General features: G+C 44.0%; 1 protein-coding gene across 2 annotated transcripts in view; it reads right to left on the bottom strand.

Moving 5' to 3' along the window:
- NCKAP1L (NCK associated protein 1 like) overlaps positions 1 to 24,158 on the bottom strand; it is a 374,626-nt gene that overhangs the window by 57,963 nt on the left and 292,505 nt on the right. For both annotated transcript variants that reach the window (XM_068267280.1, XM_068267278.1), the window contains exon 27: positions 205 to 298. In XM_068267280.1, the coding sequence (XP_068123381.1) occupies positions 205 to 298 (94 nt within the window). The remainder of the gene's footprint in view (positions 1 to 204; positions 299 to 24,158) is intronic.

The raw sequence follows: 24,158 nt of genomic DNA, 5'->3' as shown, positions 1-24,158 counted from the left end.
CTGGAAAAATTTACTTCTTATTTGTCTGTTTGCACATACAGTATTTTAAATTTTACAATTAATAGTGCCACTTTAAATACAGGCTTTAAAGGGTTTGCAAATAATCACAGTCTCCTAGAACATTATATTCTCTTTGTATTGGTTTAAACATTGTATTTGCTTCCTTTTTATACTTTCTTAGTGCTCTCGATAATAATTATTTACCTGTTTTCATGTTTGCTATAGCTGCCACAAGACTTGGGTCCAAATCACACGAGATTCCCGCTGAGGTTGCCAGCTCAAATATAGTCAGCGTCACCTAAGACATGAAAATTGTGACGTTACTGACGTTGCTCGCGTTTCCACCTTTCACGATTTCTCTTCCCATTTTATGCAGTTAAACAATAGTAGTAATAAGCACTTCAACACCGAAAACAAATAAATAAAACACAAACTGTAGAAGTGCTGCCCCAGGAGGTCATAAACTAATTACCCAGTGGTATCCGAGGCAGACAGCTGGGGATGGAAAATCATACTGTGCCATTGTTTTCTCTCAAACATGTAATAGGCTGAAATAACATCACAATCAGCAAAACAGGTCAGCCTTAATGTGCTTCATGGGGTTATTTTTCCACCTGCCTTGTGGAAAATGAGTTCAATTCTATTAACTGCCAGCACACATTCAATTACCCATTAATATCTAAAGACTGTGCATTTATTTTCTCTGTTGCTGACACAAAGGTGCAGCACAATTAGGGCTGGGCAGGACCACACAGGACACGCCGAGGGACATGATGACTGCGAGATTATACAGAGATGTATCACATCAATGCAATCAGGTTAAAGAGTCATCAAAACAGGAAATATTAAACTACAGGGGGAAAAACAGCCACTCAGGTACAAACACCTCCATCTGCACAAAAGATATTACTAGATGCCATCCTGAAAACAGATAAATAGTTCATCAACAAGTAATCATGAACTCAGCTCTATCGCTATAATAAGATATATACTGGTATTAAAAGAAAAAAAAACACACACACACACATTTAATATCTTAATGTTAAAAGACATACAACAAAACACAGAGGTGCAGATTCTGACAAGGAGAGTCATCTACCTATCTATACCTTTCTACTGCATACCTCTACGTATATAAGGCCTCTTTCAGACAGGCAGCTGACAGGCAGTGAATTCACCGCCTATCAGTTGCTCTCCTGTGCTGGCTGGTTGCTTATTAGTGCTTGATACTGGTGCTGAACAAGCACCCCAATGGGGTCACATGTGCTCAGACACGACATAGTTCCCTGCTGCTGCTGCAAGTACTGACCCGGGTGCAGTGCAGTTACAAGCGCTGCCATTCGGTTGCATTTTAATTGCACCCGAATGGTTTTGTTGGCCAGCCGACAGGAAGTTGAACTGCTCGGCAAGTATGCAATTCAGTCGTTGATCTGAAAGAGGCCTAAGAGTGGTTCATTAGTATGCATTGTGGTCCACCTGTTTCTGATTTCTAGATTTGCATAATTCACAAGCTATGCTAGCGTAGGAAGACTTATTTAAATAAAACCTAACTTTTAATATTATTGGCTAATAAAAAAAGGTCTGCCATTTGACTGAACATCACAAGTGATCACAGGGTGAGACTATGTACCCTTAAAGGGATACTGTAGGGGGGTCGGGGGAAAATGAGTTGAACTTACCCGGGGCTTCTAATGGTCCCCCGCAGACATCCTGTGTTGGCGCAGCCACTCACCGATTCTCCGGCCCCGCCTCCAGTTCACTTCTGGAATTTCTGACTTTAAAGTCAGAAAACCACTGCGCCTGCGTTGCCATGTCCTCACTCCCACTGATGTCACCAGTAGTGTACTGCGCAGACACAGACCATACTGGGCCTGCGCTGTGCGCTCTTGGTGACATCAGCGGGATCGAGGACACGGCAACGCAGGCACAGTGGTTTTCAGACTTTAAAGTCTGAAATTCGAGAAGTGAACCGGAGGCGGGGCCGTAGTATCGGTGAGTGACTGCGCCAACACAGGATGTCTGCGGGGGACCGTTAGAAGCCCCGGGTAAGTTCAACTCATTTTCCCCTGACCCCCCTACAGTATCCCTTTAAAATGACCTTGAGTCCAAAATTGTATAAGGGTAAGTCCCCTCCACTTTTCAAAGAATGCTAATATAAACATATCACTACCACAACCCAACATGTTTCACCCCCTAAAAAATTGGGGCTTCATCAGGGGAACATAACGTGCAGCAGCGCTAAGGTGCTATACAACAAAAATAAAGTGCATTTAAAGATCATAATGATATAGTCTCATTATATAGATAGGCTTTATTGTTCATATCAGAAATTGTGTTTTGTTCTAGCGTTGCATGCCACCTCCAGAGCAACTCAACATCAATGGAGGGAGACAGGACTAGTATGCCAATGGTGAAATAAGAACAGCAATTTCCATCAGACTTGAAGAACTCACAGAACCCGATTTACTAAGCAAGGATTACCTATTGAAAAATTTTGCCTTAAGGCCCATACACACGTCGGATTTTAGCGAACGACCCGTCGTTTGAATGTTCCGTCGTTCGGACATTTTCGCGTCAAATCCGACGTGTGTACAGACTATCGTTCGGGTGATAAGACTGGTTACCAACGATCCGCCGGGCGGATCGCTGGTAACCAGTCTTATCACCCGAACGATAGTCTGTACACACGTCGGATTTGACGCGAAACGTCCGAACGACGGAACGTTCAAACGACGGGTCGTTCGCTAAAATCCGACGTGTGTATGGGCCTTTAGGCCTCAATTCACTAAGCTTATCTCCTGTCTCTAATAACTCTTCTAGAGTTGTTACCATGGTGATAAGGCATGTAGTATTCAGGAAACATTTTACCTCAGGCAAAAATAAAATTATCTTGATCTTCTATCCTTAAAATAACTCCAGAGTTAAAGACAGGCTGTTTATTAACTGCGTGTGAAAATAACTACAAAGGAGGTAACTTAACTACAGAGGAGGTAAATTAACTACAGAAGAGGTAACGTAAGGAATGAAGAGATAAGATAACTCTCTTACTGTGTGGAGGTAAGTTTTCTCTTGCCTTATTATCTCCAGCACGATCTTAGTGAATTGAGGCCTTAGTCTCTAAGCTCATGAAGCTGGCCCCCCTAAGGTCAGCACAAATAAAAATTCCATCATGTTTGGTTAGTGCTACATTTGTGCACATTTATGTTGCAGAAATTAAGATTTTTGCTGCTTTTATTTTAAAAACAACAGCAATTATTTTTCCCCAGACAATAACATCATTACTTATTTTTCATCTTAACTATAAAACAGCTTTTTGACACTTTTCAATAAGAAAAAAAAATAGCACCAACATCTTCTGCAACGCTGTACAAAGTATATAGTCTTGTCACTACCTGTCCCACAGAGGAGCTCACAAGCTAATCCATACCATAGTCATATGTCTATCATGGGGGAATCCAATTAACGTTTCTGCCTGTTTTTGGGCTGTGGGAGGAAACCGGAGAGCCTGGAGAAAATTAATGCAGCCACGGGGAGAACATACAGTGCTGCCCATAATTATTCAACCAGGAAGAAAATTTTTATGGGAAATGACATAGGTGTCTCTCAAAAGATAATAAGATGATGTACAGGAGGCATTATTGTAGAAATAAAACATTTCTCAGCTTTTATTTACATTTGAGCTAAAAGTGTCCAGTCCAAAATTATTCATACCTGTCACAAACTGTCACAGTCTGTGGGAAAATCCAAAGTTCTATACCATTCCAAATAGTCCCAGCTGTTCTAAATTACCTTGATTAATTAGGAACAGCTGTTTTAATCAACTCAACAGGTGAAAAACAGCAGCTCTCTGCAGTTGGTCAGTGAGGACCTGCAGCTGCACATTATGGCTGCTCACAAGTCAGGAAAGGGCTGCAAGGCCATTTTTAAATGTTTTCAAGTTCCAGTGGCTACAGTGCAAAGTATTATTAACAAATACAAGATGTTCCGCACTGTGTAAAATCTCAGAGGATGTGGTTGGAAGCCAAAAGTGACACCTGTGCTGGCCAGGAGGATAGCGAGAGAGGTAAAAAAGAATCCAAGGACCACCACCAAGGCAATACTGGTGAATCTGGGCCCTGCTGGTGGCAATGTCTCAAGGCAGATAATCCAACGGACACTGCACACTGCTGGGTTCCACGGATGCAGACAAAGGAGGACGCCACTTATCCAGATAAGGCACACAAAAGCTTGCTTGGCTTTTGCAAATGCTCATCTGACAAAGAAGAAGACTTCTGGTGTTCTGTGTTATAGTCAAATGAAAAAAAAAATTGAATTGTTTGGTCAAAATGATGTTTCCTTCATTTAGCGTAAATAAAGGAGAAGCCTTCAACCCAAAGAACACCATCCGCACTGTCAAACATGGTGGTGGGAACCTAATGCTTTGGGGGTGTTTTTCAGCCAATGGAGCAGGGAACCTAATCACAGTAAACAGCACCATTAAAAAAGAGCAATACATGAGGATTCTCAATGACAACATCGGGCAGTCTGCAGAGAAACTGGACCTTGGGCATCAGTGAACATTTCTGCATGACAAACACCCAAAACACACGGCAAAAGTGGTGACGAAATGGTTAGCAGAAAACAACATTAACGTTTTGGAGTGGCCCAGCCAGAGTCCTGACTTTAATCCAATTGAGAATCTGTGGAGATCAGGGTGATGGTAAGAAGACCCACCAACCTGAATCATTGGGAGCTCATTGCTAAAGATGAATGGCCAAAATTACCTGTGGAGACATGCAAAAAGCTGGTCTGCAATTATAGGAAGCGTTTGATTTGAACCGGGCTCTGGAGAGTGCTAACCACCATGCCACCGTGCTGCCCACTACACCACCGTGCTGCACATATTTTGGGCAACAGTAAATGTAGGCATTACTTGTAGAGCACGGGTTACACAAGTTATATAGTGTTCCGTAGTTTGTGATAAGCCTGATAAACTTTATGTGCGCAGGCTGCACAGATAAATATCATGGTCTATATAGAATATCCCCTGATGGTAGAGAAAGATAGATAGATAGATAGATAGATAGATAGATAGATAGATAGATAGATAGATAGAAAGATTCAAGCCACTAGCTTTTAATTCTGTAAATGTACCTATATGTTAATAAATAAAGCGTGAACGCACAAGGTATTGTAGTGGAAATTGTGCTCTGCTGTTTTCTTCTTTTCCATTATCACAAAACTTTTTGTTGCGCTTCTTTCCAACCATAAGTCTGTCACCAGGTGACTTTGACAGGATCAGAAACTCCATTGATATGCACAGGAGTTACTACATCCTATAGTGACATCACTCAAATTCATAACATGTGGTGTCATTACTTATCGCTCTCCTCAAAGTTTTGAGGGGAAAATATCTGTGTACATTACCAGGGAAGGTATTCATCATACAGCAAGACAAGCTGATTAGTATTCCTTGGAACTCCAAGCCCTGACAAGACATGTCTGCAATCTCTTAGTCACGTCAGGTTTCCTCTCAGTGCAACGCACCACCAGGCAGCTCACAGCACGCTATCACACGATGTAGGAACTGTAGACACAGTCCGCTTAATTCTTCTGCCAAAAGTATGGGGTCCAGGACACTGCAGTGGGATTTTGCATGATGCTCTCAGCAGGCCAATTTTAGAATTAAAATCGGTTTGTGTATTAATTATGAAAAGAAACAATCTCCAATGTCCAACAGTCACCTTTAGTCTAATGCATAAAAATAGCAATCTTTGAAGGTCAATCGGGTTACCATTCTTTTTTAATTTTAAACTCTAGCATAGTCTAATTTAACAGACTTCCGTCAGTGCTTCTCATCAATCCCTGTGTTACAATATCCTTCTGATTGTTCAAAGTACAGGTAATAATAGAAGGGAACTGGGACCACTACTAGAGCACCAGGGACAACTGTAAGGAGCACAGCATAGGGATAGGAATGCTATTGTGCTGAGCTGCAGATCAAAGGACATTATGTTTGGGTATTTAAAGGAAACCTGATATGTTTAAAAGAGCAGTATTTATACTTACCTGGGGCTTCCTCCAGCCCCATGAGGTGCTTGGGCTCCCTCGCCATCTGGGAGGGTATTTTATGTGCTTAAAGACATCCATGGCTACAATTACTAGGTAACGCCCAGTGCTGTTGATCCAGGGATTTCATCTGATTGCCATCTGGAGTCGGGAAGGAATTTTTTCCCTTTATGGGGCTAATTGGACCATGCCTTGTTAGGGTTTTTCGCCTTCCTCTGGATCAACAGGGATATGTGAGGGAGCAGGCTGGTGTTGTACTTTGTTCTCTGGTTGAACTTGATGGACGTATGTCTTTTTTCAACCCAAATAACTATGTAACTATGTAAAGTGAACCAGAGACGAAGTACCCTCAGGTATTTTACCATATATATCAGTGGGAACATTAGAGAAAACACCTACCCTGCTCTCTGTTTCATTCTTCACTGTTCAGTTTGCTTCTTATCATCCCTGATAAAATCCCAGACTGAGCATTCAGTCTAGCTTTGCTATAATGACTCAGCTATAATGATTCCCGAGCAGAGCCACAAAGGGGCAGGCTTGGGCTTGAAAAGACACCAGAGAACACAGATTCAGCTATAATGATTCCTGAGCAAAGCCAGACTGAATGCTCAGTTGGGGATTTTATCAAGGCTGATAAGAAGCAAGCTGTGCAGTGAAGAATGAAACAGAGAGCAGGGTTGGTGTTTTCTCTAATGTTCCCACTAATATATATGGTAAAATACGTGAGTGTGCTTTGTCTCTGGTTCACTTTAAAGAGAAACTGTAAGGAGAAAGATGGATTCTTTAAAACGTTGTATATGAGAGTTATTTAGGTGTACGGATAAGGAGAGGTGGCTAATAAATCTCCTTACCGTGACAGGGAGGTGCTGTAAAAATGCCAAATGCAGCATGGGGGGGAATAACAATTACTACTGGCAGCATGGAACACAGAGAAGTTGACACAATGCCACTAAAAGTTTCTCCTTTCTTTATCTCTTCCCTGCTCTCAGAAGCCGTTCTCTGACAGGAAAGTTGTGAATCCTTATCAGTGAGGGTTACGCCACAGTCCGGCTGGGTCCCAACTGGAGAGAAACTATCACTTGCATAGCTGAGTGTTAAAGGAAACATCCAAGCAAATAAAAAAAAAGATCAACTTACCTGGGGCTTCCTCCAGCCCGTGGCAGCCTTCCTGTGCCCTCGCTGCAGCTCCGGAGGCTCCCGGCCTTTTCTGCTGCAGAACCCGACCTCGCCAGGTCGGGTTCTGGGTCGGCCTCTTCCGTGCTCCACGGGTCACGTGGTCCGGCAGACGTCATCAGGACGGTACTGCGCAGGCGCAGTATTTCTGCGCCTGTGCAGTACCATCCTGATGACGTCGGCCGGACCACCTGACCCACGCGGTGGAGCACAGAATACGCCGACCCAGAACCCGACCTGGCGAGGTCGGGTTCTGCAGCGGAGAAGACCAGGAGCCTCCGGAGCTGTGGCGAGGGCCCAGGACGGCTGCCACGGGCTGGAGGAAGCCCCAGGTAAGTGGATTTTTTTTTAATTGCTTGGACACTTACTTTAACTCTTTCAGGCATAGGGAAAAAAAAGAAAGACAGCCTAGTTATTTGAGTGCTTCACACTGTACATACAAACGTCTAGCTCATCATGTCACCTCAATATTTCTTTTATGTAACACAATGCATAGCTGCTTTACACTACCACTAATCCCCCGCCACTTGGATGTTCTCAGTAACCAATAAAAAACATCTTTTCATTCCATGCAAGGGAATGCACAGAGTTTATAGTCAAGGAAGACTTAAATAGAACTTCAAGGATAATTTGACAAAATCTGTAGTCTCTCTGTGTCATGGCCTTTTCCATTATCACCTAACAGCTTTAAACTGCTCAGCAGAATAACTTTGCATGATATTATTTTAGCACATTTTCAATGTCAGCTTCTAGCTGTGTGTTCATATTTTATGGCCCTTTAGAAGGCACGTCACCCTTGATCTGACACAACTGATACACAAGTATCACGGATGAGTCTCACGTCACCCATGATCTAACACAACTGATACACAAGTATCACGGATGAGTCTCAAGTCAGAGTTAATAACACTGTTCCTATTAATGGGGTGTTTTGAAGATTAAAAAGGCAACATTTTTCCAAAATGCAAGCAGAAACTTGAAAAGCATAGATACTCAAACATATGAACAGAGTTTGGAGAGATTGCAGCCACATATCGGCCCGCGGGCTAAAAGGACCATCTGGAGCCTCACATCAGTTGCTGAATTAGCTCTTCATTGGATGCTACAGTGGTAATGTTACCACTGAGTGTACTTTGCATAGTTGTAATCCCCTTTTTTAGGCGCATACATTTGATATCGGTAAATAATATTGCTTTCCTATTCCAACACTAACCTCCCCCCTCTTCACGCCCAACATTAACCTCTCTCTTTTTCTCTTTCTCTCTTTGACTCCAAGCCTAACACTAACTTTCCTTTCCAGTCCTAATAACCTCCCCTCTCCACTTCTAAAGGCCCATGCCCACTAAATGATCTTCACGAGCAACTTTGTGTGATGAACAATTTTTCTCGCAATATCATGCAATATTGTTTATAAAAAAAAATTGTTAAACAATGTTTAACGGCGCATGCCACCCGCAGGAATCATTTTTGAACTACTGTCATGTCCGATTAAAGAGGAACTCCAGTGAAAATAATGTAGTAAAAAAAGTGCTTCATTTTTTACCATAATTATGTATAAATGATTTAGTCAGTGTTTTCCTATTGTAAAATCTTTCCTCTCCCTGATTTACATTCTGACATTTATTACATGGTGACATTTTTACTGTGGGCAGGTTATGTAGCTGCTGCTAGCTGTTTTGGCTGTTAGAGACAGCTGTAAACAGCTAATTCCTGTCTGTGAACCTTGTTACATTGTAACAAACTGCCAAAAGTACAGCCGTACTCAGAGCTTCTTGTGGGAGGGGTTTCAGCACAAAATCAGTCATACAGCGCCCCCTGATGGTCTGTTTGTGAAAAGCATTATATTTCTCATGTAAAAGGGGGTATCAGCTACTGATTGGGATAAAGTTCAATTCTAAGTTGGAGTTTCTCTTAAAGTCGTTGAGGATTGTCCTGCTCCTCATTGACTTGCGCAGGCTTTGCCACAATCGTTTACACGATCGTTTATATCAGACACTGCAAACAACACTTGCAGATTCAGCCAGCTATATCAGGAAAATGATTGTTAGTTGGTGGAGATCCCCAATCCATCTAGTCATATCTGCCAGAGGATATTCAGCTTGACTCTAACTTCCCTCTCCACTCCTAACACTAAGCCACTACCTTCTGCCTCACACTAAGCTTTATTCATACCACTAACTTCCTAACACTAAGCCTTGGGGCTTGGCTACATTATAGCTTAATCCAGCTCCTCACACTAACTTGCAACACCTGCTGCTATCTGAGTCCAGATACACTGTAGATGAACGCATTACTGATCTGTATGTCCATCACATCACTATGTGAGTTCAGCAACACTGTAGCCAAGCTCAGTACAGATTTGCTGGCCATCTCTACTGCTGCCCCCGTAGCTATACGCACTCGTCTATCTCATTCCCAAGAGCCCGTGCCAAATATGCATTTGGCTATATCGTAGCGGAGCGCTGTCACCAGAATTAAGCCCTCAGTACCCCATTGCCGCAAATGTACATTGCAGGTGATGTCTATGAGGCTGCCTTGAAACAACAGGCATTGGTGCACCCAAAACAATTGCTTTGTGTGTAGACCTCTCTCACCTCTGACATGCAGAGGGGATATTGTATATTAAAGGGAACCTAAACTGAGAAGGATATGGATTTTTCCTTTTAAAATAATACCAGTTGCTTGACTCTCCTGTTGATTCTGAGTCTCTAATGATTTTAGCCACAGCCCCTCGACAAGCATGCAGACCAGGTTCTCTGACTGAAGTCAGACTGGATTAGCTGCATGCTGGTTTCAGGTGTGTGATCCAGAGACTACTGAAGCTAAAGAAATCAGCAGGACAACGGGGGTTGTTAAAGGGAATCTGAAGAGAGTAAAATTATTTAAAATAAACACGACATAGCTGCAAATGAATATTACATACTAACCTCACCCTCAGTTCCTCTCAGAAGCTCACCATTTTCTTCTTACAGTGATCCCTTCCAGTTCTGACAACATTTTGTCAGAACTGAAATATGCCAGTTGCTGTCAGTTATATATCAGCAGCTGTCAGTTACAACTGAATGTGCAAGGTAATGTCCATGTTTGCCTATGGCTCAAGTGGGTGATATTACAGTTTAACAGTGTGCTGACCAGGAAGCTGTTATGGGGTAACAGCCATTTTCACAATGGAGGACGGAGAATTCCATCGATCACAGTGGACAAATGGGACGCAGGAGAAGGAGAAAAAGATTGAGTAGTAGACTACACAGGAGATAAGTATAACCTGTGTATGGTTATTTTGACTTTTTATTTTCAGTTCAGGTTCTCTTTAAGGCTAGTATTGAGGGTGGTGGGCGGTTAAGGTAATGTGTCGGGGAAGGTGTGGTGTAAGTGGACCTGAACTCTTGAGGACAGAAGGAAAAGCTTGAGAAATGTAGCTTGTATGTATTTAGAGAATTTACCTTGTTTAATTCCCCCTCATTTGTGTCTAATCGCAAGTTGTGATTAGATCTCTCCCCGTGTCACATGACTGCCACGGCAGAGATGGCAGACAAGCTCATTTGAAAGCACAGGCCGCTAACAATATGTCTGCTTTCATGAAAGCAGGAAGTAAAAACAGTGCAGATTTATTTTAGGATTAGTTTCAACTGTCACAAGAAATGTTTTTCTGTAAAGATTATTATGCTGTTGTGTATCTTTTAGAGCAGAGAGGTCATTCTGAGTTCAAATCCATTTTAAAGTGAATGTTTACCAATTAAAAAATAAAAAAGTCAGATACTCACCTAAGGAGAGGGAAGGCTCGGTCCTAATGAGCCTTCCCTCTCCTCTCCCGGTGCCCGGTCCCGTGCAGGATCCCCTGTGGCAGTATTCGACCAGTTTGGTCAGATACTGCCACTTCCGCAGCCTTCGGGAGCTTTCGGAAGCCTTCGGGAGCACTTGGGCTCCTGAAGACAGGCCGCTCCATACTACGCATGCGCGAGCGCCCTCTATGACGCACTTGCGTGTGCGTAGTATGGAGCGGCCCGTCTTCGGAAGCCCGAGTGCTCCCGAAGACCTCCGAAGTCCCTGCGGCGGCGGACGCGAACTGGGGAGCCAGCGCAGCACCGAGGGCACCGGGAGAGGAGAGGGAAGGCTCATTAGGACCGAGCCTTCCCTCTCCTTAGGTGAGTATCTGACTTTTTTATTTTTTAATTGGTAACCACTGGCTTTAAGGTCAGGCATCGGAGGGGGATGGTTAAGGTTAGGCATAGGTAGAGGGAGGGTTCTGTGTGAGAATAGGGTTAGGTTTAGCTGTTGTAAAATATTGGTATTACTTGCCAATATTTTACTATCGGAATTGCTCTGTAATTTGCGGGCGACCTCTTTGCATGTACACGTCTTAAGAAACTCATTGTAGTTTTTAATAACTGTGGACTGCTGCAAATAAAACTACTAAAATACACAGTATGATAATATCTAGAATTCAAATTGGACTTCTTAAAGGGAAGGTCCAAGCAAAAAAAAAAAAATGAGTTTCACTTACCTGGGGCTTCTACCAGCCCCATGTAGCCATCCTGTGCCCTCGTAGTCACTCACTGCTGCTCCAGTCCTCCGCTGGCAGCTTTCTGACCTCGGAGGTCAGGGCCGCATTGCATACATTTTTACGCATTCCAGCTAGTGCAGGAACAAAAATGTATGCGTTGCACCACTAACGCGTAAAAATGTATATGTTAATGTTCCTGCACTAGCGGGAATGCGTAAAAATGTACGCAATGCGGCCCTGACCTCCGAGGTCAGAAAGCTGCCAGCGGGGGACTGGAGCAGCAGTGAGTGACTATGAGGGCACAGGAAGGGCATCTGAAGTGAGAAGACTATAGAGGCTGCCATGTTTATTTCCTTTTAAACAATACCAGTTGCCTGGCAGCCCTGCTGCTCTGTTTGGCTACAGAAGTGTCTGAATAACACCAGAAACAAGAATGCAGCTAATCTATCAGATCTGACAATAATGTCAGAAACACCTGACCTGCTGCATGCTTGTTCAGGGTCTATGGCTGAAAGTATTAGAGGCAGAGGGTCAGAAGGGCTGCCAGGAAACTGGTATTGCTTAAAAGGAAATAATCATGGCAGCCTCCATTATATCCCTCTCTCTTCAGCTGTCCTTTAAGCTACCATAAAATGGTCTGTTCTTTATCTGCTCTCATGCATATTTCACTGATCGTAAAAGCTTGTTAAGAATGGAAAATGGGCACTTTTTGTGGCATAGCTAAGTTTGTGTACAACATAGGCACTTTCCTATTGAGAAACTGATGCTAAATCTAGTGCTCAGCTGTACCTCCCATTTTTAATCTTCAGCTATAAGTAATAGTTAAATTGTCATGCATGCTGTATGAACTTCAGATCCTAAAGTGTGACAGCTAGGACAGACTGGAAAGCAACATATCACTCTGACTCGCAATCAGTGTGATGTGACCTAATTTTAGGGTTTGAGTGGGAGCAATATTTTGTGCTTCACAGTAGTGAACTGTTATTGAATTATTAGAGCCTACTTTATTCTAAGTAGTCCATATTTATATTATTAATTCTCAATTTGCCATATTAAGAATTGCCTGCATTTCTGCAATTTTTTATTTAGTCTTCTCTTCATTGTTCAAAAGTAAAGGTACCTTGGGCTATTTTCTACTGTTACTTAAAGGGAACCACTGAGAGGGATATGGATGGTTAGTATGTAATATTCATTTGCAGCTATGTCGTGTTTATTTTAAATAATTTTACTCTCTTCAGATTCCCTTTAACAACCCCCATTGTCCTGCTGATCTCTTTAGCTGCAGTAGTCTCTGGATCACACACCTGAAACCAGCATGCAGCTAATCCAGTCTGACTTCAGTCAGAGAACCTGGTCTGCATGCTTGTTGAGGGGCTGTGGCTAAAATCATTAGAGACTCAGAATCAGATTCCCTTTAACAACCCCCGTTGATGCCTTACCTTAACCATCCCCCCAAGCCTAACCTTAACCACCCCCTGGATGCCTAATCTTAACCACCAACCCCTTCCCCCACCACCAAATTTCTGCAGCTCGCAGGCACCCAGATTTCCCTCCCTTTCAACCAAACAAATTGTTATAACAACAGGGTGGCATATTCCCCACCAATTCATTACTAATATTATCAGGGCTACCAACAGAAATTTTGGGGCCCCTCACACATCATCAGGCCTGGGCCCCCCCCTCCCTGGGCCACCCACTGGTTGTTGTGCTTGCCCACTAGCCACCCCACCCCCGTGTCCATGCGCGAAGTGCGCTGCGGCGAAAAATGTGCATGGCTCAGACACTGAAGAAAGCGGCATGCACAGCGTGATGTGGCCAAAAGTCAGAGTGACCATGGTATGTTGTGGGTGGAGCCAAATACTAGCAAAATACAGGTAGTCCCCTGTTAACAAATGAGATAGGGATTTGCAGGTCCGTTCTTGTCCTTTATCTGTTCTCTTTTGTCCCCCGCTTTTTTTCTTGTGCCTCTTTTGTCTCCCTCAGTTTGTGCCTCTTTTGTGTCCCACTGTGTGACCTCATGTTCCCGTCTCATCTCTTTTCTCGCCTCTTTTGTCTGCCTCTGTTCCCCCTGTGCCTCTTTTATCCCCATGTGTTACCTCTTGTCCCCTTCTGTCTCAGCTCATCCCCTGCCCAAGCCAGGTATAGGTGCCCCCAGTATAGGTATCCAGGCATAGGAGCCCCCAGTATAGGAAGCCAGGTATAGGTGGTGGCCCAGTATAGGTAGCCTGTAGCCAGGTATAGGTGGTGGCCCAGTATAGAAAGTCCACTGTAGCGGGCTCACTCATCTGCTCCCCACGTTCAAGTGCTAATGTCACTTTTCTCTTAGCGATGGAACGCGGTGTGCTGGTTAGTGAGCCACAGGCTCCCAGCCAGCACCTGGCCCTTTCAGTGCTTTGGGGGGCCCAGGGGCCCTAGAAGCCCGGGGCCCCTCACTGCAGTATCAGTTGTACCCCCCTGATGGCTGCCCTGAATATTATTAAATGTAATGTGCGTTACCACCATTTTGTTTTGCGTTGCACTGTAATGCTGCGTTGTGACTTTAATGTTGCATCACAACACAATGTCCCACTGTGAATGTAGCCTCAATCACTTTGAATGAATCGGATGGGAATCAGTACCTTTAAAATGTCCAATCAATCAAATGTCAATTGATTTTGACCAAAAATCAATTGAAAGTATCGATTCAACAGGATGAAAGATCGAACAGTGCAGTGCTGCAATTTGGTTTATTTTTAATTTTGATAGATTTTTTTATTTTATTGAAAATTGATGTGCTGTGTGTGGTAGGGATCTATGTATAAAACAGTGATGAGAGTGTACAGCTGTAAAAATTGTTGCTGAGCAGTTGTGATATTCTTGCTTTATGTTTGCCCTTTTGTACATTCCTTTTTAAATCACAGTTGTTACATAATATAGAATTCCCCTTGCGTTGCATGACACAGGAAGCACACTGATTAGCTCAATTATAGTTGTTATTTTTGCATATGTAATTACTTAAAGGGGCACTATGGCGAAAAATTGTAAAATTTTAAATATGTGCAAATATATACAAATAAGAAGTACGTTTTTCCTGAGTAAAATGAGCCATAAATTACTTTTCTCCTTTGTTGCTGTCACTTACAGTAGGTAGTAGAAATCTGACAGAAGTGACAGGTTTTGAACTAGTCCATCTCTTCATAGGGGATTCTCAGCAAGGCTTTTATTCTTTATAAAGATATTCCCTAAAAAGGATTTAAACAATGATACTGACCAGCTTCCCTGCTCGCTACACAGTTTTTTGGCAGTTGGACAGAGCAACTGCCATTCACTGAAGTGCTTTTGAAAATAAATAAATCCCTGAGGATCCCCTATGAAGAGATGGACTAGTCCAAAACCTGTCGCTTCCGTCAGATTTCTACTACCTACTGTAAGTGACAGCAACATAGGAGAAAAGTAATTTATGGCTCATCTTACTCTGGAAAAAACGTACTTTTTATTTGTTTATGTTTTCACGTATTTTAAATTTTAAAATGTTTCGCCATAGGACACCTTTAACCTTCCTGGCGGTAACCCCGAACTTAGTTCGGGGTAAGCCGCGCAGGAGGTTTTCTCAGGCCCTGCTGGGCCGATCTGCGTAATTTTTTTTTTTGCTGAACGCAGCTATCACTTTGCTAGCTGCGTCAGCACACCGATCGCCGCCGCCCCGCGCCGATTCGCCGCTATCCGCGCCGCCGCAGAGCCCCTCCCCCTAGACCCCTGCGCTGCCTGGCCTATCAGCGCCAGGCAGTGCTAAGGGGTGGATCGGGCCTCCCTTAGACGTCACGACGTCCATGACGTCGGTGACGTCATCCCGCCCCGTCGCCATGGCCGGGATTTCCTGATCGCCTATTGCCGGAGGCTATCGGAGGGGCTAGGCTCGCTACATGATTTAAAAAAGAAAAAAGCGAAAAAATGGCAGCGCTGCCCCCTGGCGGTTTTTAATAGACCGCCAGGAGGGTTAAGTGAGTATGGAGGGTATGTAATAGCTGTACTTGCTATACATAACATTAGTGGCTTTAACTGAGCCTGATGAATGTTATTGAATGTCCCCTCCTCTTGTTTCCCCCCATTCCCTTTAGATTGTAAGCTCGCAAGGGCAGGGCTCTCTCCCCCTTTTGTGTCTTGGAAATCATTATATATTTTATTCATCATGTTATTTTTATCACGGTCATTACCACTTCTGTATTTTGTACTCTGTATGCTGTATCTTTTTTGTATTTTATCACTAATTATGTATCTTGTATATTAGTGTACACCATTGTCTGTATTATGTACCCCATGTTTGTTTCTTACTTTGTACAGTGCCACGGAATATGTTGGCGCTTTATAAATCAATAATAATAATGATTAAAGAAAGGCAGGAGAAGCTAAAGTCAAGCACCTCAGCATATTTTAATAATCACTAAGAGTACAGTGCACTCTAGTGGCTAAACTGCAAATGGCAGCATTAAAATTCATAAGCATTCTCTGTATAAATTGGCCCCAAAAGCCACAAGCAAATGCAAACAGAGAGAGAGAAACACTTACATTTGTTTTCTGAAGAGTGATAATTATCAGCTGGAGGTTTTGCAGATGGTGCAGCATTTTGGTCATATTATCCATAGAGGAAATATGTTTATGCAGTGCATTCAACACGTTTCTGCTATTGGTATTCTTGTATTTTGTAAAAAAAAAAATGTTGTCCCTGTCATCTTGTGTTATTTATTTGTGACATGAAGCATCCACACCTGCTGGGATATGGTAATACATCAATTTTAAAGGATTTCTACACCCCTGGCAACTGAGGTGCAGGAACCAACTCTGTGAGTGTGAATTTTAGAGAATCCTCTGTAATGTCCTTTGCAGGATTTCTAAACTGCAAAAACCACACACTAGATAAGAAATAACTATAAGGCATTGTTCACATTATAGGCGTTTTTGTAAAATTTTAAGCGCGGGCGATTTTGAAAATCGCCCTGAAAGCGCTTGTGCACTGATTCTCTATGAGAGAGTTCATATCAGTGCGGTTCGTATGCGATCCGCTTTGAAAAGCAGTGCTTGGGCCATTTTTGAGGCGATTTCCCTCAATGGAAGGTATAGGAAAAACGCAAAAGGCTCACAAAACTTTGGCAAGCGATTGCGTGAGCGTTTAAAAAAAAAAATAGATAGTATTCATCAAAAGACAGAAGCGTTCTGCAAAAGCACTTACAAAAATGCAAACAAAAACGAGCAAACGCGCAGAAAATCGTTGGAAAACGCTTTAAAAAAAGTGGGGAAAAAGGCCACCGCAGACGGACATGCGAGCCGAACGCAATGTGAACAAGGCCTTAAAGATGTAATTCTGCTTAACGCAGTATATTGCATACACCCCAATGTCATATGGAATCAAATGGAGGTAATTGTGAGGCTGGGAACACACTAGGCAGAAACACTAACGTTGTGGAAAACTAGTCAATGGGCCGCATGAAAAAAACGCATTTGCTTGTGTTCTGCAACATGCACTTTTAAAAATGCTGGTTTTGTTGCATATTTTTCAACAACGCACATAATGAAAGTCAATGGTGATGCAGAGGTATTGTGTTTTAGTGCATTTTGCACGCCGTTAAAAAAAACAGAAACAAATTTGATGATGTATTTCTCCTTCCTGTTGACTTCCTAGTTATTTGCATAAAACGCATAAAAAAAGCATGCAAAACGCATACAAAACGTATATGTGATTTATGTGTGCGAACTGCAAAAGCATTAAAAGGCACGCAAAGCGCAAAAAAAAAGCGTGTGCAGGAAAAAAACGCAAATGCACATGAAACGCACATAACGCACTAAAAACGCACATGCAGCAAAACGCTACATTTCCAACATTGCCTAGTGTGTTCCCAGCCTTAAAGGAAACCAGAGATGAATAATACTAGGGCCGCGTCTGGGCGGGTGCTTCGGGTGCATTGCACCCGGCCGCCACTCACCCCCTCTGGCCGCCGCTCCCCCACTCTAGCCGCCGCTCCCCGCTCCCTCTAGCACGTCAGACATCAATCAGGCGGCGACCAATAGTGCAGGCGCTAGGACCTAGCACATAGCACTGATATGCAGAAGTGACATCACTTCCGCATATAGAGCGGGTGCGTCTGGCGCCCGCTCTTACTGGTCGGGTCGCCCGCTGATCCTGAGGTCTGACGCTGGGCTGCTGCTGCTGGCTGCAAGGTGAGGGGGAAGCGGCAGCTAGAGGGGGGGTCCCTGTCACTCACTGCCTAAACAGGGTCCCTGTCACTCACTACCTAAACGGGATCCCTGTCACTCACTACCTAAACGGGATCCCTGTCACTCACTACCTAAAGGGGGTCCCTGTCACTCACTACCTAAACGAGGTCCCTGTCACTCACTGCCTAAACGGGGTCCCTCTCACTCACTACCTAAACGGGGTCCCTGTCACTCACTACCTAAATGGGGTCCCTGTCACTCACTACCTTAAGGGGGTCCCTGTCACTCACTACCTAAATTGGGGTCCCTGTCACTCACTACCTAAATGGGGGTCCCTGTCTCTCACTGCCTAAACGGGGGTCCCTGTCTCTCACTGCCTAAACGGGGGTCCCTGTCACTCACTACCTAAACGGGGGTCCCTGTCACTCACTACCATAACGGGGGACATGGGTGTGATTAGGCAGGACATGGGTGTGATTATGTGGTTGGGCACGGTTAATTTAACTACTCCCATAGGCACCAGAGAAAATCTTGCACCCAGGTGCCAGGCACCCCAGGCTCACCCCTGAATAATACTTACCGTTTTATACATACCTGGGGCTTCCTCCAGCCCCATGCGCACGGATTTCTCCAATACAGCCGTCCTCCGCTACCTGCAGTTCCGGTACCGGTTCCCATAACTTCCTCCAGTCGCGGCCAGTCTGTGCAAGAGGAAGTGCGCTCTTTACGTATCTCTCCAGCGGCCTAACCCGTGATATGCGGTTATGAAGGTAAAATTGGGCACCTGGAAGCGCCCAATTAGTGGCAAGAGGGGCCATTTGTTGCGACAGGCTTGGGGACAAATAAAATAGCTTGCAGATAACTAGATTGTGGATTGTACAGCGAGCACAAAAAAGGTAAAATTGGGCGCCTTGAGGTGCCCGCTAGCGGCCGGCACCTTGCACCTAAATTTCTATATAATGTCGCTAAATGTGGCTTTTATTTTAAGTGCCTATGGCGGCATCATTTTTTCTGAAAGGCTCCTGCTTCCTCTTTTCCTGCTTCGATATATATACCTGCAAATAATGTCCCCTGGTCATAAACCAAACACATGCACACACGTCTGGCCTAAAATATAGGCCAAAAGCTATGACCAGCCAATTGGCCGACATCCCCAATGTGCCACCTTCGCCTCCCCCCATGCAGAGAGCACATTGGAGCATGCTGATGTGTGCAGAGTGCGCTGTGTAGCATGCTTCAACGAATATACCTACCTATCCTTACTCCAGTTTGCATCCTCTAGTGTCCTGTGCTGGTTCTGAACTGGCCACTAGAGCCCCCAGCTCACTGTCATGTGACCGCAGGAGCCTAGAGCTCTAGTGGCAAGTTTGAAAAGCTGCCAAGATCACTAAAGGATGCAAACTGGAGCGAGGGCAGGTGCTGCATCATGCTCCACAGCGCACTCTGCATAAGGAAGCACATGTCACCCACAGACAGGCCGAAACCCCCCACACACACTTTGCACCCAATATTTGGGTGTTAAAAAGTGTCCTGTTCGGAGGGATATATGTTATCACAGGCAAACTACAGACACCATAAGACTTTACATCTGCATCCACATTAAAGTTCGAAAGTGACAAAGGTTCCTTATAAAGCTGTTCAATATGCTTTCACACAATGCGGCAATATCGCCACATAAACTGAGCCATCTGAGCTAACTGTTAATGAGCTAACAGGAAGCGTTTCAGACGATGACGCGCATGGCAATCGTGCTCAATGTTACTGCTAGCTGCGGGCACTGAGCTTATTATGGAGAACACATTTGTGCAGCCCATTTGGAAGCTCTGATTATGTGCAGCAGCAGGTGGCTCATTCCATAAAACAAAGCCATAATCTCTGCTGCAGATAAATAGACTGGAAGAGGTGAGATGCTCTCTATTCTAATATACATTTCTGTGCTGACCAGATTGTTGGAAGCATCAATGAGCAGAGCAGCAGTCATGCTATTAAACTTGTCACCACTGTAAATTCCATTTGATTCATGGTACAAATGTCCCCATTCTATTATCAGGCAACATTCAGTGAGCAGTGAGTAATGGGAAAGTCACTATTCATTGGCTAATTGGTCATCACGACCGGTCCAATTCTGAAAACCTGTAGGGAAAATCAGTCTGGTTGTCAGGAAGAGCAACACCTAGTATGTTGCACTAAAGAACACATTTTCAAATATAAACACATTCAAATCTTTGGGGTCTGGAGATAGCTGCTAGTAGAATATTGGTAAAATTTAAATATTCTACTATTGGGCAGTGGTAATTCCAACAGAAAAATATTGGTAATTGTTACAGAGAGCTAACTATTGCCAACTCTAACCCTATTCTTACACAGAGTCCATCCTCTACTGATGCCTAATCCCAACCATCCCCCCATCCTCCCCACTGCAAAATCCAATGATACTTACCACCAAACCTAACCCTAGTCTCACACTAACCTTTCCTCTACAGATGCCTAACACTAGCCTAGCCTACCGCCACAATTTCTGCCATAATCAGTGCCATTTCCGCTGCTAATTATTCCCCGTCCTCTACTATTCATCAGGTGCTGGTCATCTAACCTCTATGCTAATGAGGTTTTTACATTTGGCACTGTTATTGGCCTGAGGAAGTGGGCTTAGACCCGTGAAATGCATTGCCTGTGCTTAATAATAAAAATCTTTTGTTGTCACAAAGATTTTGTTAATTGAGGTAAGCTACCTCCCTTTCTTTTGTTTTTACTTGTTTTTAAAGAATTTTATACGCACCAGGTTGCCTCTTTCACCCATATTGTGCTTATATACCCCCCCCCCCCCCCGACATATCCTGTTGGAGGAGTTCAGACAGACTGCACGTGGTTCCCACCACAGGGGACAACTGTCGATTCTCCTAAGAAAGAGACCGTCACCAGGTCCAGCCAGTGCTGGGCCGAAATTACGCATTAGCGTAATTACGCATCGTAATTCACTACAAATGCACCGTAAGCGTTACGCGTAAGGTTACGGTATTACGCGTAATTAATTACGCGTAGACCGTAGGGTTACGTTTTACGCGTAACAAATTACGCGTAAGACAGTAAACTCCCATTGAAATTACACAGTCTGCCGTAATCGCGTAATATTACGCTCCCGTATAATATAAAAAAGCCGCCGACTTTAAGGGTTAATAGCAAAGCCCCCTTAAGTGCTAAGAGCCTCAAATTTGGAGAATATATTAAGGAGATCAGAAGGAATAAGAGGAAAAAAATTGTTTTGAAAAAGACCTTATAGTTTTTGAGAAAATCGATGTTAAAGTTTCAAAGGAAAAATATATACATTTAAAAACCCGCCGACTTTAACGGTTAATAGAAAAGCCTGCTTAAAATTTAGGAACACCAAATTCACAGGGTATATTAAGGGGATCAGTGGGAATAAGAGGAAAAAAAAATTTTCAAAAAGACCTTATAGTTTTTGAGAAAATCGATTTTTAAGTTTCAAGGGCGAAAATGTCTTTTGAATGCGGAAAATGTCAGTTTTTTTTGCACAGGTAACAATAGTGTTTTATTTTCATAGATTCCCCCAAGTGGGAAGAGTTTTACTTACTTCGTTCTGAGTGTGGGAAATATAAAAAAAAAACGACGTGGGGTCCCCCCTCCCAGACCTCTTTAACCCCTTGTCCCCCATGCAGACTGGGATAGCCAGAATGCGGAGCACCGGCCGCGTGGGGCTCCGCACCCTGACTATACCAGCCTGCATGGTCCATGGATTGGGGGGTCTCGGAAGGGGAGGGGCAGCCAAGCTTTCCCCTCCCCCTCCGAGCCCTTGTCCAATCCAAGGACAAGGGGCTCTTCTCCACCTCCGATGGGCGGTGGAGGTGGAGGCCGCGATTTCCTGGGCAGGGGTTCATGGTGGCATCTGGGAGTCCCCTTTAAAAAGGGGTCCCCCAGATGCCCACCCCCCTCCCAGGAGAAATGAGTATAGAGGTACTTGTAGTACCCCTTACCCATTTCCTTTAAGAGTTAAAAGTAAATAAACACACAAACACATAGAAAAAGTATTTTAATTGAACAAAAAACATAACCACGAAAAAAGTCCTTTAATATTCTTAATTAACCATTAATACTTACCTGTCCCTTTAAAAGCCAGTTCCCACGCAATATCCTCAGAAATATACTAATCAGTTACAATGTAACAAAGTTATTACAATGTAACAACTTTGTTACATTGTAACTACGCCGCACCCGACGTCACTCACCGCCGCCGCCGCCACCGCGTCTGTGCTGCAGGACCCGACAGAGCTCTGAGCTATAGCTCAGAGCTCTCTAAGCATCTTTGTATTTGGGCTCCAAGGAGCCCCATTGGTCCTTAGCAGACCAATGGGGTTCCTTCTGATTTGAAGGAACCCCATTGGTCTGCTAAGGACCAATGGGGCTCCTTGGAGCCCAAATACAAAGATGCTTTCGAGAGCTCTGAGCTAATATAGCTCAGAGCTCTGTCGGGTGAAGGGACGCTAAGTCCCCGCCGGCTCCGCTGCCCTCCCCGCTTCTCCCACATGTCACCTATATACATGCTGGCACCCATGGGTGCCAGCATGTATATGAGTGACAGGTGTGGGCGGAGTGGACGGCGGGAGCCGGCGGGGACTAGCGTGTATGCGGCGGCCGGCGGGTGAGCGGCGAGTGACGTCGGGTGCGGTGGTGTTACAAAGTAACAAAGTTGTTACATTGTAATAACTTTGTTACATTGTAACTGATTAGTATATTTCCGAGGATATTGCGTGGGAACTGGCTTTTAAAGGGACAGGTAAGTATTAATGGTTAATTAAGAATATTAAAGGACTTTTTTCGTGGTTATGTTTTTTGTTCAATTAAAATACTTTTTCTATGTGTTTGTGTGTTTATTTACTTTTAACTCTTAAAGGAAATGGGTAAGGGGTACTACAAGTACCTCTATACTCATTTCTCCTGGGAGGGGGGTGGGCATCTGGGGGACCCCTTTTTAAAGGGGACTCCCAGATGCCACCATGAACCCCTCCCCAGGAAATCGCGGCCTCCACCTCCACCGCCCATCGGAGGTGGAGAAGAGCCCCTTGTCCTTGGATTGGACAAGGGCTCGGAGGGGGAGGGGAAAGCTTGGCTGCCCCTCCCCTTCCGAGACCCCCCAATCCATGGACCATGCAGGCTGGTATAGTCAGGGTGCGGAGCCCCACGCGGCCGGTGCTCCGCATTCTGGCTATCCCAGTCTGCATGGGGGACAAGGGGTTAAAGAGGTCTGGGAGGGGGGACCCCACGTCGTTTTTTTTTATATTTCCCACACTCAGAACGAAGTAAGTAAAACTCTTCCCACTTGGGGGAATCTATGAAAATAAAACACTATTGTTACCTGTGCAAAAAAAAAATGACATTTTCCGCATTTAAAAGACATTTTCGCCCTTGAAACTTAAAAATCGATTTTCTCAAAAACTATAAGGTCTTTTTGAAAAAAAAATTTTTCCTCTTATTCCCACTGATCCCCTTAATATACCCTGTGAATTTGGTGTTCCTAAATTTTAAGCAGGCTTTGCTATTAACCGTTAAAGTCGGCGGGTTTTTAAATGTATATATTTTTCCTTTGAAACTTTAACATCGATTTTCTCAAAAACTATAAGGTCTTTTTGAAAAAAAATTTTTTCCTCTTATTCCTTCTGATCTCCTTAATATATTCTCCAAATTTGAGGCTCTTAGCACTTAAGGGGGCTTTGCTATTAACCCTTAACGTCGGCGGCTACCTAACATTGATCCATGCGTCAACTTTTCCTCTTGGCAGCATGACCTTACGCATTAATTGCTAGTAGGAATTTACGCGTAAACCTATTGCGTAATAACCTGAATTACGGTATACTTACGCGTAATTGCGTAAGTGCTATGCGTAATTATAGACATGTACCGAAATTGACTGTCTATGCCGTAATCGTAATTTCGTAATGCGTAATAGCATAAAATTACGCGTAATGATCCGTAAGCGTAGCTTTCTCCATTACGACCAGCACTGGGTCCAGCTGGACCACCCAGAGTGGAGTCGGGTTTATGGTCTCCACCTGCTTCTTTCCCCTCTGCAATCCGCCTTTGTGAGTAGTTTTCATTATACTACTTATAGACCTTATACTAAAACGTATTACGCTATTGGGCTCCAGTCCTTTTTGTGTTTCCTGTGTCTTTTCTCCAGGGTGTCAAGACACCTCTACCATACCACATCCTTGTGCAAGAGTTCAGGTCC

This window comes from Hyperolius riggenbachi, chromosome 2, assembly GCF_040937935.1.
Source record: "Hyperolius riggenbachi isolate aHypRig1 chromosome 2, aHypRig1.pri, whole genome shotgun sequence".
Lineage (NCBI taxonomy): Eukaryota > Metazoa > Chordata > Amphibia > Anura > Hyperoliidae > Hyperolius > Hyperolius riggenbachi.
This window is presented reverse-complemented; position numbering and strand designations above follow the sequence as displayed.